Source organism: Salarias fasciatus, chromosome 19, assembly GCF_902148845.1.
Source record: "Salarias fasciatus chromosome 19, fSalaFa1.1, whole genome shotgun sequence".
Lineage (NCBI taxonomy): Eukaryota > Metazoa > Chordata > Actinopteri > Blenniiformes > Blenniidae > Salarias > Salarias fasciatus.
The window spans coordinates 7,087,222-7,106,414 of NC_043763.1; the positions used below are offsets into that span (position 1 = coordinate 7,087,222).

A 19,193-nucleotide genomic window follows, 5' to 3' on the forward strand; every position below is an offset into this window, starting at 1 on the left:
TGATGTCAAGATTTCCCCTCCGCTATCGCAGGATTAGGTGAGCAAAGCTGCTCTGTATGTGCTTCCCTGCAGCCAGAACCCGGACAGCTGCTCACATGGGACACACACTCACCACACAAACACACCTGCAGTCTGATTGGGGGTGCTGTGGTTTCTCATGAAAGATTGCAGAGACAAAATACTGATAGCGGCGGAGTGAGCCCTGCAAGTACTTCTGATTTCAGCTTCTACAAAATTCAGCTGAGGGCCTCTCTCTCAGCGCCTCTCACCAGCGAGGTGTCTGTATCTTCGCCTTCTCATTACTACAGCCACTGATTTTCGCCATTCGCGGAGACTCAGGCTGACGGATCGATGGCAGCAGAGTATGAGAGAGGGAGAGAGGTGTTCCATTTCAATCTCCAGATCTCATGCATCCCACCCAACATTTGTCATGCCTGAACTCACACTGGAGCCGGATTAAATGGCATGTGAGATCTGAGGCAGCCTGCCACGACTTTCCCCTGCACCCTCCATCATGATTATGGACTGATAAGATTGTGCATGATTTTTCCAGGAGTCATAAAAACTAGTTAAAGCATCAGTAGTAGAAGTAACCGTGTTATTAGCAGCAGTAATCCAAGCAGTAACAATATTAGAAGTAGGACGATGGCGAGGTTAAAGGCAAGCAGCAAAAAGCAAATATAAACTCGTTTTAAATGACGGAGCAGCAGCAAGTGCAGAAAAAGCAAAGCACGGGGAGAATGGTGTCAGAAAAGTGTGCTGAGTGACAATAAGTGGTGTTTTTTGTAATCCTCAGCGTCGCCGCAACTCAAAAGAGGACGGGGGCCCGAGCAGGCAGAGGGGGCAACTTTGGTTGGTGGAGATAAGCTCAGTGGATCGACTGCCTGCTGCACTTTCCTTTGGCGACTGGTGAAGGGAAGAAAAAAACGCTTGCACTTTGAATAGCGTGTTTTCTAAATCCTCCTTCGCTGGTCAACGGCAGGAAGCCATCAGATGTTATATAGTTATATATATATTTTAATTTTCCCCGTTTGCCCCGTTTTTTTCTCCCTCACGTGGCTGTTGCTGTCAGAAAGCCGCTGCTTCGCCACCCTCCCTTACACTAAGCTGCTGACATGTTGCGTTGGCCTCCCCGGGCTCGGAGCGGCACTGCAACTCAACGTTTGCGCCGTTGGCTGTCGGGCGGCTTGGCTTCCTGTGTGTGTGCAGTATGGTGCGTGGAGCGCGGCCAGATCTGCTGGCAGAGGCCGGTTAAGATCCGAGCTGTGAGACGTGGCTCGTCGAGCTGAAGGCCAAAGGTCTACAAATAGGCCAACTGGTGCAATAAAACCCGAAAATGCAGCCGTTTGAGGTTTCTATATAAAATGCTGAGCTGTTGGTGTTTTTAAATATACAGAACAGAAACTAACCTGAGCAGTGACTGACAGCATTATGATTGTGTCAGTACAACCATTTATCTCAGTCTGGTAGCTTTCGCTCAGTTTAGCCAGATATGGTGATAACCTATAGGTGTAGGAATGCAATGGAGATTTTCTCATGTCAAACACTTCATTAAAACAAAATCCAGCAACAGTGTGGGTATACCAGAACAAAATAAGTCTATGTCTCCACTAGTTGTGGCCGTGAGCGTCAATTAAAGCTTTACATCGTCGTTTCATGCTGTTAATGGGTCGACTTATTGTCTGCTGAGGCGTTTCATCCTAATCTTCATGGAGGATGGCCCTCAGGTCAGAGTTACCAGTCTATAGCTGCACAACAGCTGATGATCTTATAATATAGTGGTTGTAGACCAGAAATGGGATCAGTGAAGGGTGTATTTGAGGAAAACATGACATAATAATGGCTGTTCAAAAGCTGCAGTCCAGCACAACACCTCTAAAGCCTTCACTGCAAAGGACACTAGTTTACAAGACTGAGCCTCGTCCATTCCAGACCAAAAGAAAAACCTTCCTTTTAGGCCGTGTTTTGCATTCATCAGAGTTCCTCCAGTCATAACGTGCATGAATAAAGCCATGCGCCGCGATCGCCTGCATCGCATAATGCGCAGCATCAGTACTCCACTCACACCTGACAACGGGCCTCTTCCATATTAGCCACTGACCTTGGCCGGCGGTCTGGCTCGCGGTGCGTCTCATTGTCTAGCCAACATGCAATGCAAATGGTTTTTTTCAGAAAATTAAAAATCCATGCGATTCAATTGAAGGTAGGCCAGAGTTTCTGGGAAGAGATGGAATATGCATTAGGATGTAATGTTATTACCTTCAACCGCACCATGCACTTCACTCTCTGGGGGAAACGACGGCGGGATCTGTGGAGTCGCTGCACAACGGCAGACCGTTTACAGTTTTTAACATGTGGATGGAGGAAGATTATGGGTTTAGGGTTATCAAATAGGTTGTTCATTTTTTTTGTGATAATTGGCGACAATTTTAACAAAATGTGTAAATCTTGTAGGCTGGTTTTGACCCAAGGACCCTATAATTGACACTCCTGCTGCAGTTGAGAGAGATGAGGCATTACTCTGCTGAGATTTTATCCATAAGTCAAGCACTTTCCCACAGGAATTACATCCTCTGTTGCTTTGCAGCAGCAAATACGGGAAATTCTGGTGTCAAAGTCACGCCGAGATGACGTGAGATCAAGGTCATAAGTTAGTGAATAACGGCGCGAGGCACCAGAGACATGTGGAGCTGCTCGCCCAAATCGGCAGCGGAAAAGTTTTCTGCTTCACATGCCCACATTTATCCAATCACATCCAAATGAGATGGTATAAGCGTTTTCAATGAGCGCAATCCAGCCGACAATTACATTTCTCATTAAAACTGGCTAATTAGAAGAATAAAGCACAATTTCTTCCAGACACGATTGCACACACTCACCCTAAACTTTTCCTCGCCTCGTCTCTCTGATGCTTCCCACACCCATTACTTCTCTCTGCGCTCTCTCTCTCTCTCTCTCTGAGTTTGTGAAGTTCAGGGTCTCCGTGAAGGTCCGGTTAATGACCAAGCACAAACTCCCTGCCAGTGAGTGAAGCTGTCATGCACCAGCTGAAGGACAAGACTCTCATTTTAACTTTAAAAACAGACGTGGTTCCTCCGTCCCCGCATCGCTAATGCTAAATGAGCTTGACACTGTACGCTAGGCCTTGGCGATGCTTCTTTGGATTTTCATTAAAGCCATTACGTATGCTCTGGGTAAGACGTCTCCCAACTATTTCAGTTTTGGAGTCTGAAGTCACGGAGCGCCTGTCAAGGTGAGGTGAGAGGCTTTTCAATAACGTTTATGTTTAAGGCCACCCTCTCTATGAAAATGTCCTCCCTGCCCTTGCTCAATAATAGCTAATATTCACACCTCTGCTTTTTTCTATCAGCAGCAGGAAGTGTTTACAGACATCACACTGCAGCACAGAGATGTGTCGTCTGTCTTATGTCAACGTATGGTCTCGTCTGGCGCCCGATTCTGTCTACATGGCTTTTCCTAATTTATTACACAGCTAAAGCCTGATCTATCCCACCGACTGACCCGAGGAGCAGCTATAATTGGGGTATTTGGGGATTTCATTGGCTAATCCTGCATGTAAGTTACTAAGGCAACACAAAATATTCAACAACGCCTTCAGCATCGAATGTTCCCATGCAGGAGAAGATGCACAGTAACAAAAAGCTCGTTTCAGTAAAGAGAATGAAGAGAAACAATCAAGAATCACCACAATTTGCCAAAAATCACTTTCTGACAATGATCAAAATGTGACTACATGTGATGAAGGTTACGTCCATATGTTATGTGTGGGAAACCAGATGTTATTTATGTCCGAATCCAAGGGGGGATATTTGTGAGGACACTTCAGGGGGGAAAAAAACCCCATAAAAACTGGAGTAAGAGAATTTTGAAACCGATTAATCTGATGAAAACTCAATTGATGCAATATAATTTTCAATTTCTCTTTGTTTTTATTTGTTCGGACAAGATTTGATCTTATATTTGTGAAAAACAACTTCCCTTGAGATAAACAAAGCTGACTGAAAGGTGTGCAAACACTGCAGGAGGGAGGGAAAGGTTTAAAACAAGGCTTTAACCACACAGGTGATTTTCCAGGGAGCCGTCAGAGCAGAGAAATCCGCTCTTGATATGAAAAACATTGTTTTTGAGTCAGTATCTGAGCAGAGTTAAAGTTTACACACATAAATTCACACGAGTTCATTCTCGCCGTCGCCCACAGCAGAGGTGGTCTCCCTGTGATTACAGGGACACCAACATTTTCCCCTGTGGTCCCGGTGCCTGATGCAACATGTGGCGATAGCGCGGAGGCGCCTCGGGTGCTCCCTCGTGCCCAGCTTCACACACACACATGCACACACACGCACACACACACATGCATGCACCCCCTCAGACACTTGCTGAAACACGCTCTCTGTTCTCCCCCGGGGGCTCCCCTCCTTTCCCTGCACGTCTCAGTGGGAAGGTCACAAGAACACAGTTATCATGGTCGATTTGATTACGTCTTAATCCAATCAAGCAAAGCAGAGAGGGCTCCATTGATTTTTGAGACGCAGAATAATGTTTATTGGGCTTAGAGGTACATGGCCGACTCTAGGACAAGGTTAAGTCCACAGGGAAATATATCTGTCACTGAGCCTGTCACTTAACGTGTCCACGGTTTGTTTCCAGTCCTCACAATGCAACGCGCATACAGAGGCCGTTTGATTCACAGATCGTTTGTGGTCACTTTTGTTTCCAACGGCAGACATTCGGATGAAGCTCAAGAGCAGAAAACACAGCTGAACCGCAGAGCCCTCCCCTCAGCACGTCGTCCGAACGGAGAGCACGACGTATGCAATTGTACATGGAGAACAGGGTGTCAGAAGCACGAGAGAGCTTTTGATCCAAGATGCCAAGCAGCTTTCGGCGATCTAAATCTGTGGTGAGCATAATGTACACATGACAATATGCTGCACGAGCATGAGTAGAAATGGAACATGTGAAGCGAAGCATTAGTGGTTAGTCAGCTCTCTGGAGACGCGCCCTCCAGCCTTCATGCTGTCAATCATGCCATTAAACGTACGTGCAAAAAAAAAAAAAAAAAAAGACAGCTGCCTCCTGGAATTACAGATTGTTTACCCAACCCATCCCGCATGCGAACGCCGCAGACGTGCAACAGGGCTGCTTTTCTGATTGTTCAACAGCGACTGCGGTTAAAAACCGGGAGGCTCTTGCCAAGAGCAGCATATTTTCCTTTGACACGGGACCTAAAAGCTGCCCCGCATGGTTGGCTCTGCCAAGACGATGACTGAAGGACAGCATGTTTCTAGCAAAGCATCCCCCCCCCCCCCCCCCCCCCCCGCCCGCCCTGTGCAGCCTCCCGCCCTCCGGTGAGAGCAAACAACAAGCCAGGAGATGACGACGACGACGACGACGAGCACGTTTGGGAGATGGCGAGGCCCACTCACCTTCTGGTTCACCACACAGTGTGCACTGTGATTCTAAACAAGGACCAAAGAGAGACAACAGGAGATTAATAAAGGCAACACATATGTGGATATGCGTCTGAACATGTGAGTGCGGGGGGAAACATGAGCATCGCCGGTGCTTGATGATGAAAATGTCAACAACTGTTATGGTATCTAGCATCTCCCAGTAGAAAAACAAATAAGAACGATAACACTGAATAAACAGGGGAGCGAGAGAGAGAGAACATTTTTCGGGCCCTTAATGTCCTTGTAGTTCGGTACCCATGTGCAACATAATAAGAACCCAGCCACCATGCATAATGTGACCATCAGCCACATGCGGCTGCATAAAAAGACAAAATGATGCAGAGACAGGCGTCAGAGAGGGAGAAAAATCATATTGCCTTGATTCATCACTGTCATGTGCCGCGAATACAGTGTACCAAAAAACTATGAACATGCAAACCTGTTTGCCAATCTAATTGTAAATCAAATATATATATATAAAAAAGGTGTTGATTTATGACACCACTATTCATCATTTACTATTAATAATGGTCCTTCTGTCGGAGGGTGTGCCATGTTTCACATGCGGCATGCACTTTAGAGTTAATAGAGAGGATAGGGTGCCATTTATCTTTTGTTGATAAGCCATGTTGTTCCCATGCAAACACAACAGTACCCTCCCACACTGTAGCGTAAGCCTTAAAAAAAATCTCAAAATCAATACACGAGCATCACTGTTAATGAAGAAACAGACTTTCCCAAGAGCGGAGAGAGTGTAGGCAGCCTCCAAGAAGTGCCGCCAAGACTGTTTTAAATAAATAACATTATCAAATGGGTTTGTTTAGCAGAGACAGACAGTGGGCATTAATGAGCGGGGTGATGAGGAAAGTGGGAGCGATGTCCTCGGGCGTTGCATTCTGCAGACGGCCCCAAAACAGCTGCGGTGTGTCAGTGCTGGTCTCCCTTCCCTGACGGTGGCAGTGGCTGAAACAAGCCGTGTTGAAAATATTTTGTGATTTCATGCCGAAGCCTTCCTTCATCTCATCACCGCTAATTAGGGCCTTAATTAAGCCAGAAACAACCTTGTCTGAAAACAGTCAGACAGCTTTTTAGATGGTTCTGCTCCCTAAATCCTCCGAATCCAGACCCAACAAGACACGTCCGTAAATGCTCAGAGCAATTAAATGCTGCCGTTTCCCCTCATCCAATCCCTTAGATGACCTTGCTCATGGGTGAAGTGCAGCAGAGGACAGGCGGTGCAGGCCAGCCGTTGAAAGAAATTATTTATTTTTTTTTTTTGGAGCTGTTGTTGCTGTCATTCTGGTCCAGGTTGTAAAGTGTCACAACCTTGCAGTCATCCCTTCACAATAACACCTCACTTCTTGCATGCCTGGGCGCTGTGGCGACACTCGGGTTGAAATTCAGCAACAATTCTGCTGAGAACGCTTCCTCTATGAAACCCAGAAATGTCCTGATTTGTACGTGCAGCGTCCAAGTCTTAGTATCCTCTCTAAGGGTTATTTTTTTACCATGGTAGAGGATAAACTTTGCCTTCACTTGAAGGCAATTGAAGTTACTAAAGCTACTAACAACAAATAAAAAAAAGTCAATTGATGTCAACTCACCCAATTAACTCAAATTGCTTTTCTCAGAAATAATTTATAAATCCCAGAAGGGAAATTCTTTAACCCATGGATGTGGCTGCCATACCAGGCGCTCCATCCATCCAATGAGAGCAGTTTGGGTGTACACTTCCACATGTGGTCAGGGCGAGATGGGGATTCAAACCTGCAACAAAGGAATGTGGCATTCTGGGAAAACACCTGCAGTTCTGAACAGTTTGTATATGAATGCCTAAGTCCTATAATCCAGTTTTGCTCCACAGTGCAGGTGTGTGTTATCCTGCACTTAAAGACACCCAGCTGTTCCTCTCATTGCATTATTAAGTCAATATTTTGGGCAGGCGGTAGCTGGGGTTTGTGGGACTGAAGCACTCACGATCAGCACTGGGCCGCCGGGGTATTGTCGGACAGCAAAAGCCTGGAGAGAATTTACTGGTTTAATTAGGCTTTTTTACTTCTCGCTCCCTACAGTATAATTCCACTGAGTCAAAGCAATTGGTTCTATTAGTTTGTCCTGCCTGTTTGAATTTAAAGTGCTCTCAAATTTCTCCTCTGTGGAGTCCATATTGATCCCGGTCAGGCCGTTCTTACAGTATGGAAGCCGCTCTCGGGTAATTTCTCTTTCGCGTTTCAATTGAGGGTGCAAAGTGGCTGCCAGTCCGAAGCCGTCAACAAAACACACTTTGCTTATGAGGTAAAGAGAGAAGATTTCTGAGATAGAATCTCTACAGCGTGTCTCGGGACCTACACCGAGGTGGACGGCCTCCAGTAGAAAGTGGAAAGAGGTAAACATTCAGAACTAAAGTGTTTCATTGGTCCCTTGGAAGAACAAATCAGGGCATCACAGTTAATAACTTTGGTGATTAACTTCTGACGATCTTTCATATTTTCTGTGCTAATGAAAAAGTGGCAAAAGCAATCCAATATATAATTGAATAAAATTTTCTAAAGACACAAAAAAGCAGCTTGAGGTATTCATCCTCGGGCGCTGTGGCTACTGGTCAAATAGATTGATTTTTATTTATTTGACCCAAGAAACTGAAGAAAAAAAAAAAAAAGGTTCCTAGGCAACTGCACACTCATCCCTTGTAAGCAATAGAAGAAAATAGTTAAGAGACAAAGTGAAAAGCAAGCAGGGAAATATGAGGCTTTGGAGGGAGAAACGGAGTTATAGCGCTGCTGTATTTCTGCAGAATTAGGCCAAGGACTGTGGAGCTCCAGCTGCTCAATAATATCTCTGTAGCATCATTAAATCCGAACATACAAGCCGCTGAACCTCGCTATCGTCTCAGGTAGCTTGCTGGATGCTGACCTCGTGCCGGTGGTGAGTCAACTAACACGGGTGTCCACAGGGGTCTCCGCCGTCCCCCGGTATCAGTCAGTCTCCAAACACAACATACGCACGGAGCAAATCCTTAGCCTTGATCTCATAATGTATTCATCCATAATTAAAGCCCTCATTTCCATATCGGCGCGGCTTGCTCACACCTTCCCCAGTGGCTGATCTCTCTCTTACCTTCTCTCCCTTTCTTCCAGTCAGATGATGGGTGAGAGATGCAGGTGCTAATTAGCTGGCGCCATCGCCGTTCTTGTTTTGTCTTTGTTGTTTTTCTTTTTTACTTTCGCAATAACTGAGACTCTGAGAAAACGCGTAAGGTTACATAAAGGAAGGTGAGACGGCGTGTAAAAGCTGCGCGACGCAGCCCTTCAGGTGTGAGGGTATCAAAACTTTGTTTGGGGAGTTGGTGTGCTTAATCGATGAGTCGGGATTTAGCGGGAGGAACGGCCTGTAAGCTGTGTTTGTTTGTTCTGAGCACAGATTGTGAGGCACAGGCCAAATAAAGCCTTGTTTATTGGGGGCAGAGTCAATAGGCAGTCAATAAAGAGAAGTAGACAGTATTGTACAGCTCATACAGATGTGCGCTGACTGACACCGACGAGCCGGCAGAACCCGCAGATAAACGCACTCACAAATTTATACGAACGAATCACACTTCAAGCTTCCCCCGCTCTCATCCGTGTGGACGCTCTCCCCATTTCAGTTTACCTTCCCCCTGACTGGCACCATCCATCTTCAGATGTGCACCCTGCGAGCGCGCGGCGGCCTCCCCCCGGAGCTGATCAAGCACTTCTCCGAGGAGACGCTGTGCTGAGCGCGGCGGTGGAGGGGAACTCATCAGCCCGGCTGCAGAAGCCCTGCCTGCCTCTTAAGGGGCTAATTACAAGGGCACTGTCGCACGCCTGAGCACAGCATGCTGCAGACGCACTGAAAGAAGCTGGCGAGTGTGAATGTATGCGCGCGGCCGATCATACTTTATGGCGTCAATATTTGTGAACCGTCACGCACATGCAGGAGATCTGTTGACATGATTGGAAATCGGTTTTCAGGTTCATCCTTTGGAGAGGGCTGGTTTCAAATAAAACTGTCTTCAAGATCTTCAAAGTTCCATTAAAGTTGAGAGCAGAAAAAAAATGCTGTCTTGGAGACACTGTTCATATCATCATCTGATCTATTCCCTAAATCCTGCATCTCTCATCTCTTCACAGCAGCCTGTGTTACTTATTGTAGTCATTAGTTCAATTAAGTTCATTATGCCTTTACTTCGTTAAGTTTTGTTAACCTCAAACAGTAAAAACTAGCTTATCAGGTACTAAGAAAAGCTTTACAGAACCTTTAAAGCTTACGAATTCATGCTATTTGATTTTTAATTAGTAATTATTCAACTAAAACTCACGGGAAAATATTGCAAAAAAAAGACAAAAAAACAAAAAAACAATGCTCCTTCAGGTAATAATATTGGGGACTTCTATCTATAAAGGTGAATAAAATGAAAAGAAAAAAGACGTGTTGGGCTAAATTTAAACAGCTGTCATGCTTTACACAAATCATAAAACCATAACATGCTAATTATTGTAAGTTAGGGGTGACATAAACATGAAATTACATAATTGGGAGTGTCGTACATAATTTATGGTAATCATAATCAGAAGAGACATATTGGTTAATGAGTCAGACAGTTTCAGCATATGGTAAAAAAAAAAAAGCTGTAAAAGAGGAATTGTTGGGAGCAAATGTTAAATGTATGAACATCAATTTGGAAATCCTTCATTTGCTTCATCGCTAAAGACACTCAAAATATTCTCTCTTCAGAAGGGAATCAACAGGTGTGTAACAGCAAATGTCTGGGACTCAGCCAGCTGCCGGGGTTTGAGGATGAAGACGTCCTGAGAACGCCGGCGCACGGGCCAAACGGTTGGAAGAAAAAAAAGCTTTTAGCGTCCGAGCGCCGCAGAAACAGCGGGTCGGTCGGTGCGACGCGAGCGCGGGGAACGGGAGCCCGACCTTCAGCTGCAGACAAACGCCGTCATTCTGCGGCGAGTAAAAAGCCGTCACATGTCACGGCGCGTTCCCCGGCGGCCTCGCGAGTGCTGCGAGGCCGCTGGTCCTCCGGGCAACCACGCCTTACTGCAAAGGGAGACGCATCCCGGCGTTGAGGGGATTACCGCAGCCGCACGGAGGATTTCTCCAAACGAGATTCAGTCCTATACGATGAACACGTCGACTGCAGATGACTAATGCTGCAATTAGCTCTCCTGACAGTTATAGTAAGTCATGTCTGCGCGCGTATGTTTATGAGTCAACATCATTTCCCTGTGTAGTAGGCTTTTACTACTGCAGAGGTCTCCGGATGGTTAAGTAATGATGACTGGGGAGCCCGGACGGCCTGCGGGGGGAGAGACCTCCACGGGGAGGAGAGAGCCATCTCTCCATCGCGCCCCAGTGTGACAGTCTCTCGTGTTGATAATGCTACAGTGAGCCTCGCAGTGGGAGATAAATTAGACTGAAACGGCCACATCATGGTCGGTGTTGTTTCTGATCGGGCAGCTTGTGGGAGAGGAGGAGGCGGGAACACAGCAGCAAACGATTAACGCCATGATCATTAAATCAGCTAATTGAATGTGGGAGGATTCCTGCACTGCTGTGTGTGTTTCACCTGCAATGCATATAAAGCACAATATTTGAAACACAGTCAACAAATAATGTATTTTGAAACAGTATATCTTGAAAGAGATGAGGCTGATGTCTGCTGATGTGTTCTTACAAATAACAGCGCTCTTTCTCTTCATCCAGTTCACACCAGCTGTTTTCTTTTAGGCTCCATTTACACAACGTCTTCAAGTGAAAATGGAAAACTTTTGTACTATTTTAGGTGTCCGTTTACATGACAGTGGAGCTTTGAGTCACTGAAAACAACTTTTCCAAAGCAGATCGGGACGACTTCCAGTTTATATTCTGGTTGAACTTAGTACTTTTAGAGTTGAGGATCATCCAGAATTGCAATGCAACTTCATTGTCGATCTAACCATTGTTAATTTGTAGTGCATTCTTCTCCCCTACAGGGAAAATACATCATTTTTGGCATCTCATGAAAACAGGCATTGATTTTGAAACGTTGCAGTGTAAACGTAAAACTTTCCTGAAACGAAAATTGCAAAAAAATGTTGCATTTTCACTTCAAACACTGGACCTGACACCCAACTTTTTCTTTCTTTGTACAAACTTCTTGAGGATCTGATGCAGCTGAAATAACTAATTTATGAAGGTTAAAAACAAAAAAAAAAATTGAGTAAAATTAATAAAATGGTAATAAGAAAAATGAATCAATGCTAACCCTGCACAATTAGCAGTGACTCTTAATAGTACAGTCACTGACAAAAGAAAAATAGGGAAGATGGGTTTTTTTCTACATATTGAAAAAAATGATAAAAACCTTCACAAACAACCATGACAGTAACTAGTATCACAGCTGGAAGCCTTTTAAAAAGGACCGACCCTACTCACTTGAGCAGAGTGTGATTATAGAGTTATATTTTTTCCCAGCTCGTTCATGTCGAAGCTTTGACGACTGCATGAGAAAAAAAACGCTTTTATCACGTCTTTAACATAGAAACGTGCCAATCAGAAGCAGGCTGGATTGATCCCCTCCTCCCAGAACACTTCACGCGGCATATATCTGCATTTTATAAACGCAGAACTGAACTGAACAGTTAAAATCAATTTAATACAATGAATAAAATCAGGCTGGAAAGCCGCGCATCACGTTCACAGTCCTCACTCCTGAATGTTTAGTTTGAGTTGAATTGCATTTAAATTTTCTGTGGATACCCATAAGTCCTGTGGGAATGTGCATGTGCCAGCGTGCACGTTGTTCCCTGTGGCGCGGTATGCGGGTGGACATGCTGTGTTCACATCGTGGGTGTTTTGCACATGTGAGGCAACATGTCTTTTAGCAGGTTTTCACAGACGCTGGCCCTCGAGCCTCACACACACACACACACACACACACACACCGGCCTGACTCCTGTGATAACAGGCAGATATCGGACCGGGGAGGGGGGGGGGGGGAATATAGCGGATGGGTAAATAAAGCAACTCAATGTTTTATGTTTTTGTGCCTGGGGAAGACGGAGATAAATATTTCAGAGAGGAGGAAAGAACTGAAGCAAAAAGGTGAGAGGTGTGTGTTAAAGTGTGTGTGATGGAAGGATGCGTGTAACCGAGAGAGACAAAGTAAGGTTGGACAGATGTAAAATGACGGCGGGCCAAAGAGAGAGAGAGAGAGAGGCTCACAGACAGAAGCGGACGGAGAGGCGAGTGCGGAGGGGATATTGATGGCCTCCTTCACAGCCCAGCAGCCCTCAGTCTTACTGAAGCATCCATCAGCGGCGCTCGGCCTCAGAGATGACCGTATTGACACGTGCTGATCGAGTGGGGGTCAACGACACGTCCCTCACTTCTCTTTCACCATTTCGGCGCCTTGCCAGCCTCCCATCACACTCATCATCATTAAGATCACAACTCAGGGTCTGTTCAAGTCATTCGATGCACACTGGATCAGGTGTTTATGTGTTTCAACATTGCACCATGCACGCATGCAGATCTGGAGAAAAGCCCCTCACACTAAAGGAAAAGCACATCGTCTCCACATGGAGGGATCCCAAACCTCTGAATCTATTCCACTTGTTCTCGGTTTGGAGAGGAGAGTTCAAACCGCTACGCCACCGTACAGCCCAATCCACTCAGGGGTCAGGACAACGGTTATGTAACAAATGTGACTGTGAATGTTTGACAGCACGACTTTCAGAGTGACACAACAATCACCACACGCTACGTGGGAGATTCTAACAGGTTATATATACACTCACCAGCTGTTTCATTTCAAATGCCAGGGCCCCTCACTACTATCTATCCCCATATAACCACAGTGTTCCTGTCACTGATGCCAGAATATGCATCCTAATGAGACAAGACCTCAGAATAATAAAAAAAAAATATCCAACAATCTGTTGTAAGCATCAAACAACTGGAACAGTCATTATCAATGTTCTCCAAGCAAATGAGCACATGACTAAAGGGAAATGATAAGAGGAGAGGTGTGAGTTCATGTTGTGCGTTATGTGTTGATGCTTTGAAGACGGTCACTTGAGGATCACAGCTGATTCGCAGTCATAATGTTCATAAATATCCCAATCAGCCATAACAGGGACCAATGTCTGTATTGAATAGGTTCCACCTTTTACCACCCAAACAGTCCTGACCTGTAGAGGCACGGACTCCACTGACCTCTGAGGGAGTACTGAGCAGTCTGGCACCAAGATACCAGCAGCAGATCCTTGACAGATTTCCATGGTACCATGTGGCTCAATGCGCCTCGGATGCCCACGACCCTTTAATTAGTTCTTGGACCATTTTTCATAGATACTGATCCCTGCAGACCAGAAACCCCCCCCCACCAGAGATGATCTGACTCAGTCATCTAGCCAGCACAATTTGGCCCTTATGAAGACTCCTAAAACCCTGACACTTGCTCATTTTTATGCTTCTGGTGCATCGATTCAGTCTTCATTTGACGAAATGTATCCCAGCCACTAACAGGTGCCGTGAAATGGAGACAATCACGACTGTTTACTTCACCTGCAAGTGGTCAAAATGTGGTTTCTGAATGGTGTAAATATTTTGCCAGAAATCTGGGTGAAGGACCTCTCCAGCCACTTTTTGCTCCACCAAACAAAACGCGAATCGAAAGAGTTTAGGCAAACACTGCAGAGCAGCAGAAAACATCCATCCATCTTCGATGCTGCTTTACTGAAGTTAAGACCCATTTATATGACAGTCTTTTGCATGAAAACAAAATTTTTGTGTTTTCATTTCAGAAAAGTTTTGCATTTACACAGCAACGTTTTGAAAACTTTGTCCGTTTACACAGAAATTGCATAAATACTGAAAACAAAGCAGTCTTCAAGACTATAAGCTCAGCTAGGACTCACAATGTCCATCACAGGACAAACAGACAAGCTGCCACAATAACTCTCACACTTACTGGCAATTCAGAGACACCGACTCACCTCAAACACGTTTTTGGACCGGTGGGAAAGGTTCTCACCGATTGAATGAGAACTCCACCGCCATGAACATCACCGCTGTTTGGAGGGTTTTCATAGTGATGAGTCACTGAATCACATGATCAAACATGAAAGCCTCTTTCCTCTGCAGATCTCACATCCACAGCACAAAAAAAAACAAAAAAAAAAACAAAATAAAATAAGAACTGAGTCATACATAGAAAATCAGTGAGTGTCGGCTCATTGTTGTTATTCTAATGAATCAATAAATGTAATTATTGTTGAGCTCTGCTGAAGCTCCTCGCCCCTGACACAAGAGCTCGGCTACAGTCGACAGAGAAGCAGAAAAGAGACTCTGTCAAGCATGAAAGTAATCAGCAAGGTCAGTGACAGCGGCACTGAGGCTACTGTCTATTATTCTTATTCAGTCAGACACTCTGGGTTTGTAGATCCAAAGCAAACAAGACACATGGGAAAAGCGGGAGATGATCGTCGGTGTGGGGCGCTGAGGACTCGAACGTGCCTCTTTCCTCAAGTGTCTTCTCTCCTTCTCAGCATGGCTCTGTTCATTTCCCCTCAGTTTTCAATGTTTTAGTAATTTTCAATTATATAAAAAAAAACAGGGTCAAGGAAATTGGCCCATTTGCATCCAGTAAATGAGACCTGATCGAAGTCAGTAATTTGGTTTGAATTGGAAACACATCTCTCAGCACAGGCAGAATGTTTCATCTAATCAAAAGACAATCAGAAATTCACTCAATTTATTCATTAAAATGTCTTTTTTTTTTTCTTTTGGCCATATACCACCATTACAATGAAACTTATATCGTTTGTTTCCTACAATCATGTTGGCCAGTGTCAGTTCACACAATGCAGAATGTTCAAAGTAGAACTGATCGTCCTGATATATTATGAGAATGTTCTAATGCTGTTCTCAGTATAATATTCTCCACCACGAATTTACAAATGAGTCTATGAACATTTGCAGCTCAGCACTGATTTTGACCTGCAGCTCTCATTAATGGAATTTACCAGCTATTTAGTCATGGGCTAAATTACTGGTCCATGACTAAATAATCTGTGGCTGGAGGAAACTCGAAATAAACACGAAAAGGTCAGAAAATGAGGGAAATCTGAATCCATATAATACACAAGACATTTGTTAAAAGACAGATAGATGCTGCTGTCTTTAAAAATGTGTTCTAATGACGTTGAGGTTATTCCCAATTTTACATTAAATAACTTACAGTTTTAGACCTATTACAAAATGTAAAAAAAAAAAAAGAAAAACTTTGTGTTCAGGAAAGATGATGAAAAAGTTCAGTTTAAAACTGGAAAAGTTACTGAGATGTGATTGATTGCAGTTAATAAGAAAATCCTCCAATTGCCTGAGTAAATTAGAGATGTGTAGCTTCAACACAACATGAAAACTACACCGCTAATGCCATTTCCGTGTAAACGGGCATACAATTGATTGCAGTTAATTATAAAGCTGCTAATTGTCCTAATGAATTACAATTGATTGTTCTTTAATCAAGTCTCACCAATTATACACAAATTATCTCTCATGGTGATAAACGTGCAGTTATTACTAGAAGTATTAGGTTTAGCGGATAAGTGATGAAAGTAAAAAAATATATATATCTGAAATAGACTAAATCAAAAGGTATTCTATTTACTCAGACGTTTTAGTTTTCACATTAAAATACAAGGGATGCCAAAAAGAGTGCTCTGTGTAGAAATAACTTCCACCCATACATACTTACTCACTGTTAAAAAGTCCGACAACTTTCTCCCTTGGTTAGTTAAAAGTTAACCCACAATTGTTATAGATTCACAATGTTTTGACTTGGTTATTTCACAGAGGGACAGAATAATAGACCTGCCAGAGAAAATCATCTGACTCAGTTAAATCCTAAATATAGCAACATCTTTCCAACATTTGCAAACTTTTTGGCCCCGACAACAGCTGGAAAAGTACACAACAAAGTCACCTCGCATCGTTTATAGACTCAACCTTTCATGTGCACGGGGAATAATGCGCTGCGTCTCATTTAAAAAGTTCCTGTAAGCCCCGTTTTAATGTGATGACATTGCAGAGATGACTCAAAAGATGTGTTGGCTCAAAGAAAAAGAAACTCCTGACTCAAGCTTTATTTCAATTAGCTAAAGCAGTGCAGGAGCACACGATAACTGGGGCTTGATAAAGCGCGTGTGCGCGCGTTGGCATATATGCACGGGTGTGTGGCGTCTTATCGGCGATGGCACAATGTCGCCACGCTCATCAATCCGTTGGCTTTCCCCGAGGATGATGTCAGTGGCAGCGAGCCCGGCTGCTGGCCCTCTGGACGGAAGGGACCGACTCTCATTATCTCCCTTCCAGATTTATGGGGCTGCTGCGCTCATATTTTACACCGAGGGACGCAGAGGGGGGTGGGGGGGGTGGAGAGAGCTGGAGTGACTGAGAGCTTTTGCTGATAAATCACGCCGTCTGACTATTCACTCTTTAAAGAAAGCTCTCCTGGCTATCAGCTCTCTCAGCAGCATCAGATATCTGTGTGTGTGTGTGTGTGTGTGTGTGTGTGTGTGTGTGTGTGTGTGTGTGTGTGTGTGTGTGTGTGTGTGTGTGTGCGTGTGTGTGTGTGTGTGTGTGTGATGTCACTACAAAGACAAACAGTACATACACTAAAACTTTCCATTTGAAGCGGCGTTTGATTTTTGTTTACGTCCCTCTGTCTCACACCGCCAACAGAGGTCACGGCTCGCACGCTCACATAATGAGTCATCCAGCTCAGGAAACTAAAAGAAAAAGGAAAAACCATTCCTGTCTGCCACAAACCCAGAAATATCAGATCAGGCAGCCAGATTCCCCCCCTCCAAACTGTAATCGTAACGACGGACGACTGGCAGCCGTCACGGGAGAGTTTAGCAGTTACACACCTGCCGCTTTTGGCTCGTCCTCCTCTACCTGTGTGTGTGTGTGTGTGTGTGTAAAAACTGTGTGTGTTCATGGGCACCGTCCTGGGTACGGCATCAAGCTCATCGAGCGGGCAGACGAAGGCAGCGTGATGTGTGTCTGACACCCGGTCAGGCCCGTCACCGGTGATCGTACCGGATCTGCACCGCATCCCGCCTCAGCTGACTGCTAACAGCTAACTCAGTTAACTTATCAATCATGTAGATATCAATCTCTTTGTAACACACATGCTAATCTTTTCCCCCCATTCAAATTGATCTTCGATGCAACTAATGAGACAGTTAAAAAAAAAAAATTAAACAAACCAGGGCTTTATTGGAGTGAGGGTTGATGAAAAAAAGAGCTAGCCATGCTAAGTTTCATTCATAAATGCAATAACTAATGAACTGATAAGTTGGCAAATGTACAGTATGTATAAATACTAATAAGTAGAAAGAAAAATCCAGATGAAGAAATTAACATCCTCGCAGACGTCTCATCGGCAGTTGTTCAGCTCCTGTTGCAAACACAGTTTGATGTCTTAAATCGACAGTTTTCTCTGTCCATTCAGTGGATTTAAGAACAGCGTCCATCCCTCTCTTCGGCATGTTCCGTTTTCCACCCACTCCTGAGGGAAATACCCAACACATTAACTGCAAAATGCTGCACTACGCTCAACACGGTTTTGTTTCTGCCATTTCGACTGTTTGCAGTCGGGTGTTTTTTTTAATTTTTTTTTATTTTTTGTCTGTTCGCTAACTGCCGGCTGCTGGAAACAACACAGTTAAAAGCGGCGAAAGTGAATCACAACTGTTAAGTTGTTGGCCACAAAATCAAAACACTGAGTTAAAGGACAATGAAATGCTCCATTGGCCTGAGGGGGAAATGCAGTGCACTTGTAACTCGTTCCATTACCAACATGAGAATAACAGCTTTAGACGTTGCTTGAGACTCTGGTGAAAGAAACCACTGACAGAAGAGTCATTCAGGAGGCCCAACTCAACAACACATTTGGCGCAACAAATGGCACATTAAAAAAAAAAGAAAAAAAAAAAATCCAACATTTTGGCTTTTCAGTTACAACTTTAACAAGATATACAACGGCGCACAAGATCAATATCCTCTTGCCAATGGCCTTTGGCTGTTAGAGAAGAGGAAATAAGGAAGTCCATCTGACAGACGAGAATTCGGGATGCCACACTCCCACACGTAGAAATGGTGCCTGATGGTCCAGAAATGTGTTTACTTTGTGCATGCTGAATGCAACAGGACGTGCAATCTGTGCACTTACGCCCGGTGAAAGGATGTAAGCATTCTCACAGGGCTTTCTCCACAGCACACCGTTCTTTTCACTGACCCGTCGAATCATTATGCTACTAACGCCCTCCTTATGGCCGCTGTCAGCGAAGCTTTTAGACGCGATCAACAGCTGGACTGCTGTCGCTCAAGCTCCTGCTGTTTCTGACGGAAATGTTTCCGACTGCACAGCGCATTGCAGCTGTTTGTAGTGAGAGAGCTGGCGCACATGCAGACCGGTCATGAAAAAAGAAGATATAATAGTCACGGGACTCAATACTCAAGATATCTTGACGCCAGAGACCAAAGATCCAGGACTGTTGAGAATTCTATGTGTGATCGGCGTGTAAATACTGATTTCGTAACACTGGTTACTGGAGGGGCGATTTGCAGGGAAAACTGCTGACGGTGCAAAAGCCAAAAGGACTAGAAGAAGGCTGACACGGGCTTGGCCTCGTTCAT

The 19,193-nt window shown here is 44.6% G+C and overlaps 1 protein-coding gene across 1 annotated transcript in view; it reads right to left on the bottom strand.

The window, feature by feature from the left end:
• dlgap2a (discs, large (Drosophila) homolog-associated protein 2a) overlaps positions 1-19,193 on the bottom strand; it is a 184,742-nt gene that overhangs the window by 86,539 nt on the left and 79,010 nt on the right. The window contains exon 4 of the mRNA XM_030116185.1: positions 5,448-5,480. Within this exon, the coding sequence (XP_029972045.1) occupies positions 5,448-5,480 (33 nt within the window). The remainder of the gene's footprint in view (positions 1-5,447; positions 5,481-19,193) is intronic.